This window comes from Choloepus didactylus, chromosome 1 (assembly GCF_015220235.1).
Source record: "Choloepus didactylus isolate mChoDid1 chromosome 1, mChoDid1.pri, whole genome shotgun sequence".
Lineage (NCBI taxonomy): Eukaryota > Metazoa > Chordata > Mammalia > Pilosa > Megalonychidae > Choloepus > Choloepus didactylus.
In genome coordinates this window covers 86,445,916-86,463,553 of record NC_051307.1, presented here as the reverse complement: position 1 = coordinate 86,463,553, position 17,638 = coordinate 86,445,916, and the positions used below count along the sequence as shown (strand labels likewise).

The 17,638-nt window shown below is 40.4% G+C and overlaps 1 protein-coding gene across 2 annotated transcripts in view; it reads left to right on the top strand.

The window, feature by feature from the left end:
* GPR156 (G protein-coupled receptor 156) overlaps positions 1-17,638 on the top strand; it is a 93,049-nt gene that overhangs the window by 40,680 nt on the left and 34,731 nt on the right. For both annotated transcript variants that reach the window (XM_037839731.1, XM_037839696.1), the window contains exons 3-4: positions 13,385-13,520; positions 14,029-14,139. In XM_037839731.1, the coding sequence (XP_037695659.1) occupies positions 13,385-13,520; positions 14,029-14,139 (247 nt within the window). The remainder of the gene's footprint in view (positions 1-13,384; positions 13,521-14,028; positions 14,140-17,638) is intronic.

Sequence of the window (17,638 nt, the reverse complement as noted above, 5' to 3'; positions counted from 1 at the left end):
AATAAGGATTATAGTTTTATTTAATGGGATTCTACCAGTATCATTTCCTGATTTTGATAATGAACTGTAGTTAAAAAGCTGGGTGAAGATGCAAAAGGAACTTTCATACTGTTTTTGCAACTTCTTGCATCTTAATTTCAAATAAGAAAATTTTTTGGAAAAAAAGAAAGCACAGTGAAATTCTGGTGAAAGCGAAATTAGAAAAGCACTTCCTGGCATAGCACTAAAATGGAGACGAGGAATTGGAGGGGAGTGCAGTGCATGGTAGAGGTGGTAAAAGAGGAAAGGTGTAATGGAGATTCCTGCCTTGGGAGACAACTTAGCAATACATGCCCAGGCCTGGTAGCCTCTCTGCAGTTTATTCAGCCACTCCTGCACTCTGAGGGAGGAGTGATCACAGAGAGACATGTGAAAGCTTCCTCCGCCGGCAGTTTCCCACGTGGGGAGGAGGGGAGGCAAACCTTTCCTTAGTAAGTGGGATAACAGAGAGAAGGGGTAAGGCTTCCTCCTGAACAATGATCACAAAAGGTTAATTAACAGTAGAAGATTAAATAGCATAAGAACTCAAGCTCTGGGGTCAAACCTAAGTTCAACTTCTAGCTCCATCGCTTACAAGTCATGGGACTTGATCACTTACGGTTTCTAACCCCCTCGTGTCCCCTATTTAAAAAACAGGAGTAATGATACTATTCATCTCAGATTTCTGTGAAAATTAAATTAGATAATGCCTACCAACTATATATATAATCAATGTTGGCTGCTCTTTTAAAAATTATTCTGTCTCATTACAAAAAATATGTTCAGCTGATTCTGAATATAATGTAATTTTGATGATTCAAGGTACTTCAGGATACTTCAGACTCTAGTATCAGTACTTTTAATCCCTATATGTGTAAATACAGATCATTTGACTTAAAAATTAGTTTGTTACTTTCTATTGCTTGCCTTTTATGTGCTTCGCACTTTGATATATCTTTAACCTTTACAGCACTCAGTAAGGTAAACACATTTTCTCCCCAATTTCAGATGAAGAGACTGCAATCAGACTAGTTAGGCAAATCCCTGCCATACACAGCTAGTAAATCAAGTCATGTTATCTCAGTCGTAGTCCCTGAAAGCTGCTTCAACATACATACACAGTTTATCCATCAGTTGTTCCTTTTACATCAGACTACAGGATAGATATACAACTCCTGTCACATCCTAGGGCAGACCCTTCCAGGCCACTGCTGGGGCCAAGACTCGGAGACACTATGCAGTGATGGAAACCAAGAACCCAAAACCACTTGTAGCAAGAATTTAGCCCGGGGTTTCCAGCCAGTGGGTAAATCAAGGAATCACAGCAGTAATTCTGCCACACTCTAAGTTCCGAGCCAGCAGTTGGAATATGAAGGGACAAGCAAAGCCCAGCAGGAGGCACTCTAACAGCCCGGAGGTTGCTCTTATCCCCAGGAATCAAGACTGCCTGTGTCTCCTCTTGATGACACTGCCAGATAAATGGGGCCTTTGAGAGGGCACAGCTGGGGAGGCAGGAGACAACCCTTAGGCCTATGAGCACTACAGCAGCAGGTTAGAATCCAGGGTCAGGGAGAACCTTAGCAGAGGTTTGTTGATCAGCAGGATGGACACAGGATCCCAGGCAGCTGAGGTAAAAGAAAAGTGGAGGGTGCCAGGAGAGGCCATTGGGATCAGCTCTCCCATTGTGTCCCAATCTGGCTGTACAATCTCATGCATGTCCCTCCATCTGTAAAATGAGGGAGTCAGATCGTTGGTTTTCATGCTGCATTCCTCAGAACCCTAGGACTCAAATCCTGCTCTAGGCAACTAGTGGGGGCAGAGTGGAAGGAAGCAAGCAGGTCCTGCTTTTACAGCTGTCTCCCTCTTTGGTAAATACAGAACCTGTAAAATCCCTTCTAATGCTAATTATTTATCCAGTTTAACAAACATTTATTAAGCTTCCACTAGGTTCAGGCCTCTGTGGAAGGTGCTGATGGGGACAAAGCTGAGTAAAATCCAATCCCAGAATCAGGAATTCCCAGATTCTAGCCTAGGAGGGAAGGATTCCAGCAGCTGGAGTTGTTTAGGATTCCTCTCTGATCCCAAGACACAAAGCCCAAAGTTCTCCTGCCCTCAAACCTGAAGACGAAAAAGAAGTGGAAGAAGGAAAGGAAATGCCCCCCAGTATGGCAGGCGAATCTTTGTGCCTCAAAGAGATCAACTTACAGGTCGCCTGGCAGATGACTGTACTCTGGTTTAGCAGCAGAATCCCTGTGACTGGATGTTTCACGTGACCAACTGTGCTTATGCTTTATGCCCTACTTAAAATCAGGACATCTGCTCTGCCCTTTCGCAGATGCTACAAGTCTCATGCCAGAAATTTCTCAAGGCCCTCTCCTGCAGCTAAGGAGAGAAAGGAAGTTGAAATCACTGCCTCATAAATTATAACACATGCCTACAACCTCCCTAGAGCCTGGGGTTCTATGAGGGAAGAGAATTTTTGTGTTTCTAGAGTTTTTCTCTCTAGCATTTAAAAACATTTAAAGTATATTGTAATTGCATGAGACATGGCAAAAATACATTTGGAAACTAATTTTTTTAATCAATGTGGAATGTAGTCATAATACACCTAATTAAAGCCACACAATCTTCCTTTCCAGCAAGGGTGCCTTTTGGGATTTTTTTTTTTCTTTCTTTATTAATCACCAGCTTGTCTTGAACCTATCAGTTATACTTTTTCACTGCTGTGCCTCAAATTGAGCCCTTAGAATGAGATAATGGACATTTGGTCTTACATCTAAATTGCCATACTTCACCTTTCAAAATACTTGCAGGGAGGCATTTTTAAAATTGATCCTTAGGTCTGTATATAGTCCAGAACTATGCATTCTGAAATTCGTACAGTGAAAAATTATACGTAGATTCACATATGTAATGTCTATAATATACATACATTCATAAACATAGGTTATGTTAAATGGTTCAGTGGATTCTAATAAAACAACTGCTAATGTAAAATTAAAATTTTATTTTATTTCAAAAGAGGAATTCTAGAAAGAATAAGAAAATTGTCTTTATAGTGAAAAGGTTAGAAACCAAGAAAATGGTATCCTATTGAGCTAAGGGCGGGGATTATATCACTTTTGTCTTCCTATTTCCAGTTCTTAATACCCTGACAAGTTGATATTTAGGAATTGTTGAGTTAATGTTTAAAGCATGGAGATCATAAAAAAATTAACTAATAAAGCATGAGGACACTGCTAAAAGGACATTTTTGGCAGGATATTCAGCAAATTTTCACCAAAAATTGTTTGTTTAATTGATTGGGATGTAAATTCTACTACAGCTTGGGTAATCAGGTCAGCCTGTTGTTCCTGGTTAGGGTAGAGAGGCAGAAGTGCAAAGTGTGACTAACTTATTAATAAGCCAGTGATAGGGAAAAGAAACTCACCTCTAGAATAACTTGAGAAGGAAAGAGCTGTAAAGGACCATGATTCTCCTGGACCACTGTTGGACCTCATGAACCATTTAATTTTTCTACAGGCAGAATCTCTTTTCTCTTCCATTTCCTCTACAGCTTCAGCAGCTGTGGGCATGTGCTGACCAAATGGTGAGCAGGGAACTCACTCTATGTAAAACAAAGCTACGCAAGCACTCGTGACTGTGAGGAAAATAGGTGAATTTAGAGAGGCCAGGCCCACCCAGGACAAAAGGCAGTGCTGAGTGTTCTGACAAAGCATAAGTTACTGGCTGCAAGGATATAAAAAGAAGGCATGCTTCTTAGCCCAGCTGCAAGCAGCAAATCAGTCTGAGATCAGCAGGTTTTCTGAAACCAGGGAGTGGGGTGCATGCTGTTGACCTCTGATGCAAATATCCGCTGAGTCTGTAGTCTGTGTGGTTGTGGAGATGAGGTCTCATCCATCAGTTGTTCGACAAGGGCTGTCATAGCTGGGCCTGCGCGGCCCTCAACGCATGATGACATACTGGACAGAAGCATTGCCTGGGGGAATTCTCCGGGAAGAGTTCAGCCAATGGAAAGGAATCTTTCGAGTGGCCTGATTTCATTGGAGACAAGTAAACACATATGTGCATGTGCATATGTGAATATACACACCCCCAAGATGCTGTACTTTCCTAGAAACAGAGAATGGGAGAGCGAAAAGCTTCACAAGCATCCTGAGAGAATCCTTTCTGTCATTTATTTTTAGACTCCCTTCAGCACCACTCTGAAAATGGAAGGAAAGGGGGAGCTCATCCAGACAAGGATTTTCAGCGAGGGTTTGGGATATGGGGATTTGAAAAGTGGTCCAAAGCCAGTGTCTGTGGAAATACTTGGCACTCACAGTCCCTGAAATATCTCTGGCTCTTCTGTGTTCATGAATGCCAGGGAGTTCTTAGCCACTCCTGGAGGGACGAAGGGGATTCCCCTGAATCCCCTATAGTTACCCAGAATGGTTGTGGTCTTGTAAGCCTCCAGAGTTACCCCCTTGGGAGTACAGAAAGTTGAACCTGACAATCCAAAATTTCCTCTCTTGTCTTAACACACAGGCATTGAACCATCTCTTGACTCTCCCTCTGACTGTCAGGGATCTCTGGCACTTCAGAGCCTGGTGGCACACTTGTCTAGCCCTTATCCTTCCACCTAACAAGAGGAGAACTTTGCCAGAGTAAAAATATGAGATTGGGAAAGGGGACAAGGAAAGGAATAAAAGATGAGCCTTCCATATCCATTGGTGAATTCATTCATTCATTCATTCAGCAAATGGTTGAGGAGCTCTTACCATCTTCCAGAGACTGTGCTAGGGGCTGAGATGCAGATGAATAAGAAACAGCCTGGCTTTTGAGGAGTAGAAACTGTGACCAGTGGGACAAACATAAAGGCTGGTGATACGTGTAACAAGCATATTGATGCACATAGATCCTGTGGTGTTGTCAGAACGTAGAGAAGGGCACCAATTCTAGACAAAGAGCATCATCCAGACAGATACGTGTTCTTATTTCTTTGAATCCAACGAGATGAGTCTCTTACATAGAAAATACTAAGAAATTTCTGATGCAAAAAATAAGAGTGGCTGATTGATATTGGAGACCATCATTTTTGGTAGCAACAGTCTTCAAGGATGTATAATTTTCTCTAGCAGTGCTCAGCTGCCTAGATATAAAAGCAAAAAATGGATTGTCAAGTTGATCCAAGTTTTGTTGGGAAGATGCTTCAAAAGTTTTTGTTTGGAAGGGAATTGGGAGTGTTGAGAGAACAGTTCAGATGGTCAACCAAGGATTTCATACTGGTTAGAGAAAGGAAGAGAGACCAATAGGAAACTAAAAGACTGTGATGATCTGAAAGGGACAAGGAACTGGAGGTCTGGATGCAATCAAAGAGCAAGTGTGTTAGGAGTAAGCATATCAGACAGCTGGCAGGATAGAGGCTCATTCATTCATTCACCAAATACTTACTGTGTGCCTTCAAAGTGCCAGCTGCTTTTCTTAGTGCTGTGAGTACATCGTGAACAATTCTAATTGGGAAGAGAGGACAGTAAGCAATAATGATAATAAATAATTGTTATGTAATTTATTAGAAGGTAATAAGTACTGGGGTGGGATGGAGAACAGTGCAGGATAAGGAAGATTCAGAATGCGAGGGAGGGTGTAATTTTACATGAGACTGTTGTAGCCCTGGTCCAGAAGGCCACATTTGAACAAAGACTTGAAGAAAGAGACGGAATGGGCATGTAGCTATGTGGGCTTAAATATTCAGGCAGAGAGAGCAGCTGCTTCAAATCCCTGAGGTGCCTGAGCGCCTGGTGTTTCCAAGGAACAGCAAGGAGGCCCGTGTGGCTGGAGTCGAGTAGGCCCAGGGGAGGATAGTAGAAAATGAGATGGAGGGACCAAATGGATAGGCCTTCTAGTTCCTGGTAAGGACTTTGGTTTTTCCCTGAGTGAGACGGAGAGCCATGGTAGGGTTTTGAGTAAAGAAGTAACTTCTGATTTATCTTTCTTGGATCATTCCAGCTGCTGGGATGAAAATAGACTTCAGAGAGGGTCCAGGGTGGAAGCAGGGAGACCAGTTAGGAGACTGTGGCAATAATCCAAGTGAGAAATGCTGATGATTTTGATTAGGGTGGTGCCAGGAGAGGAGGTGAGTAGTTGGATTCTGTCTGTATTGTGAGATAGAGCCAACAGGATTTCATAACAAATTGGATATGGGTGTTGGGCAAGAGTCCAGGGCAACTCCCAAGATTTTTGGTCTAAGCAGTTGGAAAGATAAGAGTTGCCTTTATCTGAACTGGGGATGAATGTGGAAAGCATACATGTCAGAAAAAGACAATGAGTTAAATTTTGGACAGATTGTGGTCAGAGTGTAGGACAGTAGTGTGTGAAATTTCAGAGATAGAACCATTCTGAATTATAAGACCCAGGGTGTGGCTCTGGGGATGGGCATTTCAAGTGGAATAAGGTGAAGTCATTATAATTAAATATTATAGAACTCAGTGGAGGTTGAAAGGGTAATGAAGTCTTCTAAGTAGCGGGATTTTAGTGGTCCAGGCAGTAGAGGAAGGAGCAGGGCCAGGTTGCTCTAACCCTTATGATACCAAATTTGAATATAATGGTTAGAGGTCACGCAAACATTAGTTTGATGTATGCAGAATCTGACTTGGGCTCAGATTTTTAATCTAATAATTAGAAATAAGCAAAACAGCAATAAAAGGTAAGATTTGCCAACACACATGAGATAGCATTACCATAAAGTTGTTTGGAGCTTATCCAGATGAGATAGACTTATAATCCAGTTATAACATGGATCAAAGCAGTGTATTAAAAAAGAAATTCAGTAAATTTACACATTTTAAATCTTAACTGTTTTACTAAAATGCTTTTTGAAAAGACATTGATTTATGGTTTTCAGTATGTTTAAGCTTAATGGTGACATTTATATCAATTCACGTCACATTTAGAAAGCACAGCCCTGTGACTCTTAGGAGATTTTTCCAAGAGTCACAGTGAGTCAAAAGTACCTTCTTGCCCCATTCTCAGGCCATGTTTCCAGGGACAGCCTTAACAATCATTAAGAAGACAGCATAAAACATCTTACCTGTGAGTTAGTGGATGTCACGTAGGCATCTGAATTCATTAAAGACTATTGTGATAATAATTCAGGTTTACACAGGTTCTGCAGATATAGACAGATATTATCTATACATATTGAGACACTTCCTGAGAAAAGAAAAATGAAGAAAGTTCTTGTCCCACATTGAAAATTTGCTATATAATCCTTTTAAAAACAAACCAAAATAAAAACCCACCTTATTTTTCACTACCAGTCACCCAGTCCAGGTTTTTATCTCTTCATAAATGTAACAACCAATCTAGGTGGTACTGGTATTTATAATTAAGTATATAAATACAGAACTTATGCATGTTTGTGGTTGATTAAAATATTCAGAAAATGTAGGTTTCATCTTTTAGTTCACTACAAAAATATAAATGACATTGGTGGTTGAATTCCTACCAAAGTGGCAAAGACATTCGCCTGCTGAATTGGAGAAGATTCAACCCTCAGTGATTTTGCAGGTGTTGATTTGGGCAAACAATATAGGTACATCATCTTCCATTCATTTTTTTTCCTGAGATAACCAGTAAATTGTTCAGGAAAAATATCAAAGTGTACGTATATAAGTCCATAAAAAATGTCATTTCAAAACTGAACCTAAAAAAAGAAAATAACTTGCATCAATGTCTGAGATGGGAAATTATGTGATGATGTGATGCACATTTTGTCAAAATAATGTTATCAAGTCCTCCTAACTAAATCAGGAGGGGGAGGAATTCCATATGAGAACTTCATGCAGTACTGCATTACTAGGAGACATGAGTGTACAGCAGCGTTGAAATAATATGTGTCTAGAAAAGAATTAAGGAAACCTACCCATCAGTAATCTAAACAACATAGTCGTGTGGCTGTGAAACTCTGGCAATTGCTCAGTGAGGAAGTCACCATCAGATACTCATGGCTAAGGTTTGTAAGTGGCCATGGGATAGACTGGCCTGCATTACTGACCGTGTGGAAGCCCTTCTAAAATCACAGTGATTATACCATTGCTTCTGACCACCTGAGTAGCCAGTCCCGGGTCAGTGGTGCCTTCTTTTCTAAATCAGTGTCAGCACTGGTCTCTCTAATGTATTACTTTGCTTTAAAAATGCTTTGTGAGTGGTATATACACACAAGGAAATAGTACTCAGATATAAAAAGGAATGCTACAACGTGGATGAACCTTGAAGGTATCATGTTCATGGAAATAAGCCAGACACAAAAAAGACAAATATTGTGTGATCTTGCTTACATGAAATACCTAGAATAAGCAAATTTCATACAGATGGCTAGTAGATTACAGTTTCCAGGGGCTGGTGGGGCAGGGCTGCATGGAGGAGAGAAAAGGGAGTTACTGCTTAATGGATGCAGAGTTTCTGCTTGAAGTGATAATGGATGTGAGTGACAGTAGCACAATATTGTGAATGTGATTAATAGCACTGAATTGTACATTTGGAAACAATTAAAATAGGAAGTTTTGAGTTGTAAAATACGTTACTGCAATAAAAAGTTTTAAAAAGTGCTTTGTAAAGCTGCTGGTTAACATTGTTCTTCCTTGTGTAGTTAATATTCACCCCTTATTCCCCTTCTTATGGTGAGAGGCAAGGTAACCTAGGAAGATTACTCTGCATAAATCCACAATTTGACAGCATGGAGGGAGCAGGCAAATCTGAATGAATAGGGCGTAGGTAGTATGGGACTAGGTCTTAAATTTGGATACAGGATACTTAAGGTAAACAATAGAACATTGTTATTTATACATGTGCTCTTTTGCTAAATGATAAAGTCTGAAAGTAAGGTACAGGATATATTAGGACAGGAGAAAACTGATGCTACAGATTGCTGAAGGTTACTTCAGAAATCTGAAAATTAATATTTTCACATCACCTTAAAGTTTGCAAAGTGTTTTGGCTTACATCTCATCTTTTCCTTACAGTAACCTGTGGGTGGATGTGAAAGATCCTCATTTTACAGATGAGGAAGCAGTGGTTGGGGAGGTAGGAGGGAGAGAGTGAATGACACCCCAAAGGCACACAGCTGTGAGTGGCAGAGCCAGGATTCACACCTGTCACACCCAAACTCCAGTTCCCTGTTCTTAACATGACTGTATCCTGGATAAACATGGTAACAGGAATGGAGAGTGATGGAAAACATGGAGAGAGGTTTTGAAATAAGAAATGAAAGAGCTTGCAATTGGGGAGAGGCGATAAAGGGAAAAAGGAAAAGATGATTCCTGGGTTTTTAAGCCTAGAAGATGGCCTTTTCCAAATAGCAGCTAATGTTTCAACTTACTTCTAAAACCTCCAACTGGTCTTTGTCTCATTATCTATTGCTGGTTATTTTTTCACAAAGCAGCATACAGTAGTCACTAAGCAACCATAAACCTCATGGATGAAATCCTAACTCTTCTCTGTTACTACCTGTTTTTAGGATGTCTACCTTCCTTTAAAAGACTTGGAGTCAGACAAGCAAGAAGTACCTGAATTTACTTATTTTTGAAAATAAACTTAAATCAATCCTATGTTTCTAGCACTGGACCTTAAAATGTTTTTTGGGGGGGAGAACCTAAGATGGCGGCTAGGTGAGACAGGGCAAAAAAACACCTCCGTGAAAAATACTAGATAAAAACCAGAAAGTGACTCAGAACACCAGTTCCAGCGATGCACCAGCCAGACAAGGTCTGCTAAATCCACAGGGACTGTGCATTTGGTGAAACCGGGAGTCTGCATTCTGAAACAAGTGAGTGAGCTGGCTGAAAGTCCGGCAGTCGCGCTGTGGTGTGGGGAAACCGTGGGTTGGTGTTTGGAGATGGACTAGTTCTTTAAAATAAAAAAAAAATTAAAAAAACAAAAGCCAGGAGCGGCTGCAGTTATGACGTTGAGAACCGTGCAGTGAAGCACGGCAGGAGCGGGCTCTGCCAACCTCTGTGTCTGGCATAGAGGATAGCCTGCTGCTGATTGCCTCAGGGCCAGGGGGGCAGAGGGGAGCCAAAAGGAGAAAGAAACCGCTCCCCTTGCAGCCATCTCCCTGGTGAGCTGGGAACGCTCCTGCCCGGGGCCAGAACTACAGCCCAGAGCTGCACCAAGAAACCCAGTGTGACAGGGAGTGTCTCCCACAGCACCGTGCACACGCTGCAGTATGGGCCATGGACAGTAGCCACAGCTAATTGTCCCGGAGCTGGAAAGGCAGACCTGTGCGAAAAGGGAGAAATTAACATGCCCCATTCAACCATCTTTAAAGCAGGCTGGGAACACCCCTGCACGGCCCAGCGGCCCAGGGCTTCCCTGGAGGGCCAGCGTGCACTTGTGACATGGCACAGCCCTTCCCTCAGCAGAGGTCCTGGAAGAGCACAGCTGAGACGGGGGACCCACTCGGAAAACCCAGGGACCCTATGCCAATACCAAGGACTTGTGGGTCAGCGGCAGAGACAATCTGTGGCAAGACTGAAATGAAGGCTTAGACTCTTGCAACAGCCTTAAATCTCCAGTAACACCTGGGAGGTTTGATTATTAAAGCTACCCTGCCTCCCTAACCACCCCGAAACATGCCCCACATTTGGGGCAGACAGCACCAACAACAAACCCAAACTTAGTGCACCAGTTGAAACCCACAAGAACCAGATCCCCACACACCACAAAGACAAAGTTGGGGAGAACTGACTTGAGGGGAATAGGTGACTCGCGGATGCCATCTGCTGGTTAGTTAGAGAAAGTGTACGCCACCAAGCTGTAGATCTGACAAATTAGAGATTGGTATTTTTTATATCCAGAAAGAACCCTATCAAGTAAAGCAAATGCCAAGAGGCCAAAAACAACAGAAAATCTTAAAGCATATAATAAAACCAGACAATATGGAGAACCCAAACCCAAATACCCAAATCGAAAGATCAGAAGAGACACAGTACTTGCCACAATTAATCAAAGAACTAAAGTCAAACAACGGGAGCATGGCACAGGATATAAAGGACATGAAGAAGACCCTAGAAGAGCATAAAGAAGAACTTGTAAGAGTAAATAAAAAAAATAGAAGATCTTATGGAAATAAAAGAAACTGTTGGCCAAATTAAAAAGACTCTGGATACTCATAATACAAGATTAGAGGAAGTTGAACAACGACTCAGAGTCCTTGAGGACCACAGAATGGAAAATGAAAGAACAAAAGAAAGAATGGGGAAAAAATTGAAAAAATTGAAATGGATCTCAGGGATACAATAGATAAAATAAAACATCCAAATTGAAGACTCATTGGTGTCCCAGAAGCAGAAGAGAAGGGTAAAGGTCTAGAAAGAGTATTCAAAGAAATTATTGGGGAAAACTTCCCAGACCTTCTACACAATATAAATACACTAAGCATAAATGCCCAATGAACTCCAAATGGAATAAATCTAAATAAAGCCACTCCAAGACATATTCTGATCAGACTGTCAAATACTGAAGAGAAGGAGTAAGTTCTGAAAGCAGCAAGAGAAAAGCAATTCACCACATACAAAGGAAACAATGTAAGACTAAGTAGTGACTACTCAGCGGCCACCATGGAGGTGAGAAGGCAGTGGCATGACATATTTAAAATTCTGAGAGAGAAAAATTTCCAACCAAGAATACTTTATCCAGCACAACTCTCCTTCAAATTTGAGGGAGATATTAAATTTCTCACAGACAAACAAAAGCTGAGAGATTTTGCTAATAAAAGACCTGCCCTACTTCAGATACTAAAGGGAGCCCTACCAACAGAGAAACAAAGAAAGGAGAGAGAGAGATAGAGAAATTTAACAGACATATATAGAACATTACATCCCAAACCACCAGGATACACATTCTTGTCTAGTGGTCATGGATCTTTCTCCAGAACAGACCATATGCTGGGACATAAAACAAGCCTCAATAAATTAAAAAAAAAATTGAATTTATTCAAAGCACATTCTCTGACCACAATGGAATACAAATAGAAGTCAATAACCATCAGAGTCTTAGAAAATTCACAAACAACTGGAGGGTGAAAATGAGGGGGAGATGAAAACATTCCCGGATAATCAAAAGCTGAGGGATTTCATCACCAGTGGATCAGTCCTATAAGAAATGCTAAAGGGAATTGAGCAGGCTGAAAGGAAGGGACACTAAACCACATGAAGAAATAAAGATTTCCAGTAAAGATCACATAGTAAATATAAATACCAATACTACTGTATTTTTGATTTGTAACTCCACTATACTTCCTACGGGATCTAAAATACATAAACTGTAATGATAAATCAGTGGTTTTGGACTCAGTGTAAAATATGTAATTTTTGACAAGAACTACATAAAGGTGGGGGAATGGAGGAGTATAGGAACATAGTTTACGTGTCTTATTGAAGTCAAGTTGGTATCAAAGAAAAACAAGATTGTTATAGATTTAAGGGGTTAAATTTAAGCCCCATGGTAAACACAAAGAAAGTATCAGATTATATGACCATAGAGATGAAAAGTAGAGTATGGGTTATGAGAAGTGGGGGAAGGGGCAGTGGGGAGTTAAGAAATGAGTGTAGGGTTTCTGTTTGGGATGAAGGGAAATTTCTAGTAATGGATGGTGGAAGGTGATAGCATCGCAACATTCTAAATGTGATTAATCCCACTAATGGAATGCTAGGGAGGGGTTGGAATGGGAAGATTTAGGCTGTATATATGTTTCCACAATTGAAAAAAAAAAAAAAGTCTAAATAGATAATGACAATTAAATGCCAAGGATGATCCTGGATGGGATCTGAGGATGGAGGAAAGGAGGCTCAAAGGGACACAGTTGGGACATAAGAAAAAAGAAAAAGAAATATAGAATCTAAGCTTTGTATCAATGTTGAATTTCTTGAACTTCTTAGCTGCGCTTAATGGGATTGCATAAAAGAATGTTCTTGTTCATGGGAAATGTATATGTGAATTATATTGTTTGTTCAAGGATGTGTGCAGCTAACTCTCATATGTTCAGAAGACAGAGCAATAGATGATGGATGATAGGGAGGGAGGCAGGGCGGGAAAGAAAGAAATGGTGACATGACAGGATGTTCAAGTTGGTGGATCGGGGTATCGGGGGAGAGGGGTCGGAGTATGCTGGAGTTCTGTGTATGGAGTTTGTATTGTTTTTGCAACTGTTCCTGTAAGTTTGAATTTATTTCAAAAAAAAAAAGAAAAGAGAAAAAAAATGGTTTCTTCCCAGTGACCCTTCACTCTGAAGCTGCATTGGAGATTTTGGGGTTGAGGAAGCTCTGTCCACTCCCAGCACCAAGGGTCATGCATGACTGTAAGTGTCCTTCTTCCTGGTTCCCTCTAGGATTGTGAAGATGTCCAGTCCCAACCTGAACATTGTGACCTTACTGGGCAGTTGTCTGACTTACAGTAGTGCTTACCTTTTTGGGATTCAAGATCAAGATGTTTCAGTAGGAAGATCAATGGAAACTCTTATTCAGGTAGGCAAAGTTTTGAACTTTTGTTTTAAAAATCCTCCCATAATGTTAAAGTTTTGGTGATTTTTTAAATCAGCTGTCATTGATTCATGGCCTTGTAGCCAGAGAGCCAGGATCTGTGGGTTGTCTGCATTTTAGCAAATGAGGTTGAGGGGCTCAGGTTGGAAAGGTAGCACGCACTTCCGAGTCTTGCTTTCTCAGAAGCTCCCGTTCCTTGACTCCATGGGAGCCGGCGTGGCTTCTTCCTCGAAGGGTGTGGGGGTGCTCGCTCGGGGTGTGCGGTAACAGCTCTGGCAGCAGTGACCCAGTTTGTGGGGAGTGCTTGGCCTTTCAACTTTCAATCTTTCAACTTGGTGTGGACACATTCAGAGCATGCTTTAGAATGCTTAGTCAGTGGAATCCACTTTCTTCCCATGCCTTCTGAGGAACTGAGACTTTGCAGATTAGAGCATGTGGGAAACTGACAAAGGTTTCTCTCTTGACTCTTGCTTCTGTCCGTTTCCACCTGCAGATACGACTGTCCATGCTGTGTATTGGGACCTCCCTTGTATTTGGCCCTATTCTGGGGAAGAGCTGGCGACTCTACAAGGTGTTTACGCAGAGGGTCCCAGACAAGAGAGTGGTGAGTAAGCAGCAGGTACCTGCTGCTTCACTGCAGATGGCAGATCCACCACTGATAAAAAGCTAGAGAAGCATGTGCCAAATTACTAGGTCTGACCCCTTTACGACCATCTGAAATTTCTGCTCCTCACTTCAAATCATGAATCTGTTTGTATTGTACACTTCCATGATTTTAATTTTTTAACATTAATATAAAGCACACGGTCCATATTCAGAACTTTTCAGTTGTCTCAATATTGTCCTTTTTTGTCTTATTTTATTTTCTTTTCTTTAATTTTAGTGACATTTATACAACCTAAAATATCCCCCTTTAACCACTTTCAAATGTATAATTCAATGGTGTTAATGACATTCACAATGTTATGCTGCCATCACCATCACCATCATCCATTACTAAAGCTTTTCCATCGCCCTTGACAGAAATTTTATACCAATTAAGCTTTAACTCCCCATTCCCTACCCCTTCTCCATGCCCTGGTAACTAGCATTGTAGTTTCTGACTCTATGAATTTGCTTATTCTAATTATTTCATATCAGTGAAATCATACAATATTTGTTGTCCTTTTGTATCTGTCCTATTTCACTAAAGCTGATGTCTTCAAGATTCATCCATGTTGTTGCATATATCAGAACTTATTCTTATTTACAACTACATAATATTCTACTGTATGTGCTTACCACATTTTATTTATCCATTCACCTTTTGATGGATGCTTGGGTTGCTTCCATCTTTTGGAAATTGTGAATAATTCCACTAGGAACATTGCAGTACAAATATCTGTTTGAGTCTCTGCTTTCAGTTCTTTGAGTGTATACCTAGGAATTGGGATTTCTGAGTCATATGGTAATTCTATACATAACTTTCTGAGGAACCACCAAACTGTTTTCCAGAAGTGCACCATTTTAATTTCCTACCAACAATGAATGGGTGTTCTTGTTTTTCCACATCCTTTCCAACACTTTTTATTTTTCTTTTTTTAAATAATGGACATTGTAATGGGCATGAAGTGGTATCTCATTGTGATTTTGATTTGCATTTCCCTAATGGCTAATGATGTTGTGCATATGTCCATGTGCTTTTTGACCGTCTGTATACCTTCTTTGGTGAAATGTCTTTTCAAGACTTTTGTCCATTTTTAAATTGGGTTATTTGTCTTTTTGTTGAGTTGTAGGATTTCTGTATCTATTCTGAATATTACTTCCAAGTATTTTCTCCCATTGTTTAGGTTGTCTTTTTAGCATCATGATAAAGTCCTTTGATACACAAAATTTGTTAATTTTGATGAGGTCCAATTTACATATTTTTTCTTTTGTTACTTGTGCCTTTGAAGTAAATTCTGAGAAACTATTGCCATGGTCCTGAGATGCTTCCCTGTGTTTTCTTCTAGGAGTTTTATAGTTCTGCTTCTTATATTTAGTTGTTTGACCCGTTTTGATTTAATTTTTGTCTATGATATGAGATAGGAGTCCGCCTTCATACTTTTGCATATGGACATCCAGTTTTCCCAGGACCATTTGGTAAAGAGACTATTCTTTCCCAATTACTAGATTTGACATCCTTGGCAAAAAACAGTTGGCCGTAGGTGTGAGGGTCTACTTCTGAACTCTTAATTTGATTCCATTGATCTATATGTCTGTCCTTATGTCAGTACTATGCTGTTTTGATTACTGTGGCTTTGTAAAAAATTTTAAGATTGGGAAGGGTGAATCTTCCAACTTTGTTCTTCTTTGTCAAGATGGTTTTGGCTATTCAGGGCCCCTTACCCTTCCATATAAATTTGATGATTGGATTTTCCATTTCTGCAATGAAGGCTGTTGGAATTTTGATTGGCATTGCATTGAATCTGTAAATCACTTTGGGTAGAATTGACATCTTAACAATATATAGTCTTCCAATCCATGAACATGAAATGTCCTTCCATTTATTCAAGTCTTTGATTTCTTTCAGCAATGTTTTATACTTTTATTTGCACAAGTCCCTTATATCCTTGGTTAAATTTATTCCTAGATATTTGAGTCTTTTAGTTGTTATTGTAAATGGAATTTCCTACTTAAATTCATCTTCAGATAGTTTCTTACTAGTGTAGAGAAACACTACAGATTTTTGTGTGTTGATCTCAAAGCCTACCACTTTGCTGAATTATGAGCACTATTAGTTTTGCTGTATATTTTCGGGGGATTTTGTACGTAAATGATCATGACATTTGCAAACAAAGTTTTACTTCCTCTTTTCCAATCTAGTTGCCTTTTTTTTTTTTAATCTTCATTTTATTGAGATATATTCACATACCACGCAGTCATACAAAACAAATCGTACTTTCGATTGTTTACAGTACCATTACATAGTTGTACATTCATCACCTAAATCAATCCCTGACACCTTCATTAGCACACACACAAAAATGACAAGAATAATAATTAGAGTGAAAAAGAGCAATTGAAGTAAAAAAGAACACTGGGTACCTTTGTCTCTTTGTTTCCTTCCCCTATTTTTCTACCCATCCATCCATAATCTAGACAAAGTGGAGTGTGGTCCTTATGGCTTGCCCAATCCCATTGTCACCCCTCATAAGCTACATTTTTATACAACTGTCTTTGAGATTCATGGGTTCTGGGTTGTAGTTTGATAGTTTCAGGTATCCACCACCAGCTACCCCAATTCTTTGGAACCTAAAAAGGGTTGTCTAAAGTGTGCGTAAGAGTGCCCACCAGAGTGACCTCTCGGCTCCTTTTGGAATCTCTCTGCCACTGAAGCTTATTTCATTTCCTTTCACATCCCCCTTTTGGTCAAGAAGACGTTCTCCGTCCCACGATGCCGGGTCTACATTCCTCCCCGGGAGTCATATTCCATGTTGCCAGGGAGATTCACTCCCCTGGGTGTCTGATCCCACGTAGGGGGGAGGGCAGTGATTTCACCTTTCAAGTTGGCTTAGCCAGAGAGAGAGGGCCACATCTGAGCAACAAAGAGGCATTCGGGAGGAGGCTCTTAGGCACAACCATAGGGAGACCTAGCCTCTCCTTTGCAGCAACCATCTTCCCAAGGGTAAAACTTATGGTAGAGGGCTCAACCCATCAAACCACCAGTCCCCTATGTCTGTGGTCGTGTTAGCAACCATGGAGGTGGGGTAGGCAAAAACCCCTGCATTCGCCACAGGCTCCTCAAGGGGGCACTACATCTTTTTTTTTCCTTGTTTCTTTTTTTTTTTTTAACTTTCCCTTCTTTTTTAAATCAACTGTATGAAAAAAAAAGTTAAAAAGAAAACAAACATACAATAAAAGAACATTTCAAAGAGACCATAACAAGGGAGTAAGAAAAAGACAACTAACCTAAGATAACTGCTTAACTTCCAACATGTTCCTACTTTACCCCAAGAAAGTTACCTAATATAGCAACATTTCTGTGAACTTGTTCCTACTATATCCATCAGAAATTAACAGACCATAGTCATTCCTGGGCATCCCCAGAACGTTAAATAGCTTATCTGTTCTTCTTGGATTAT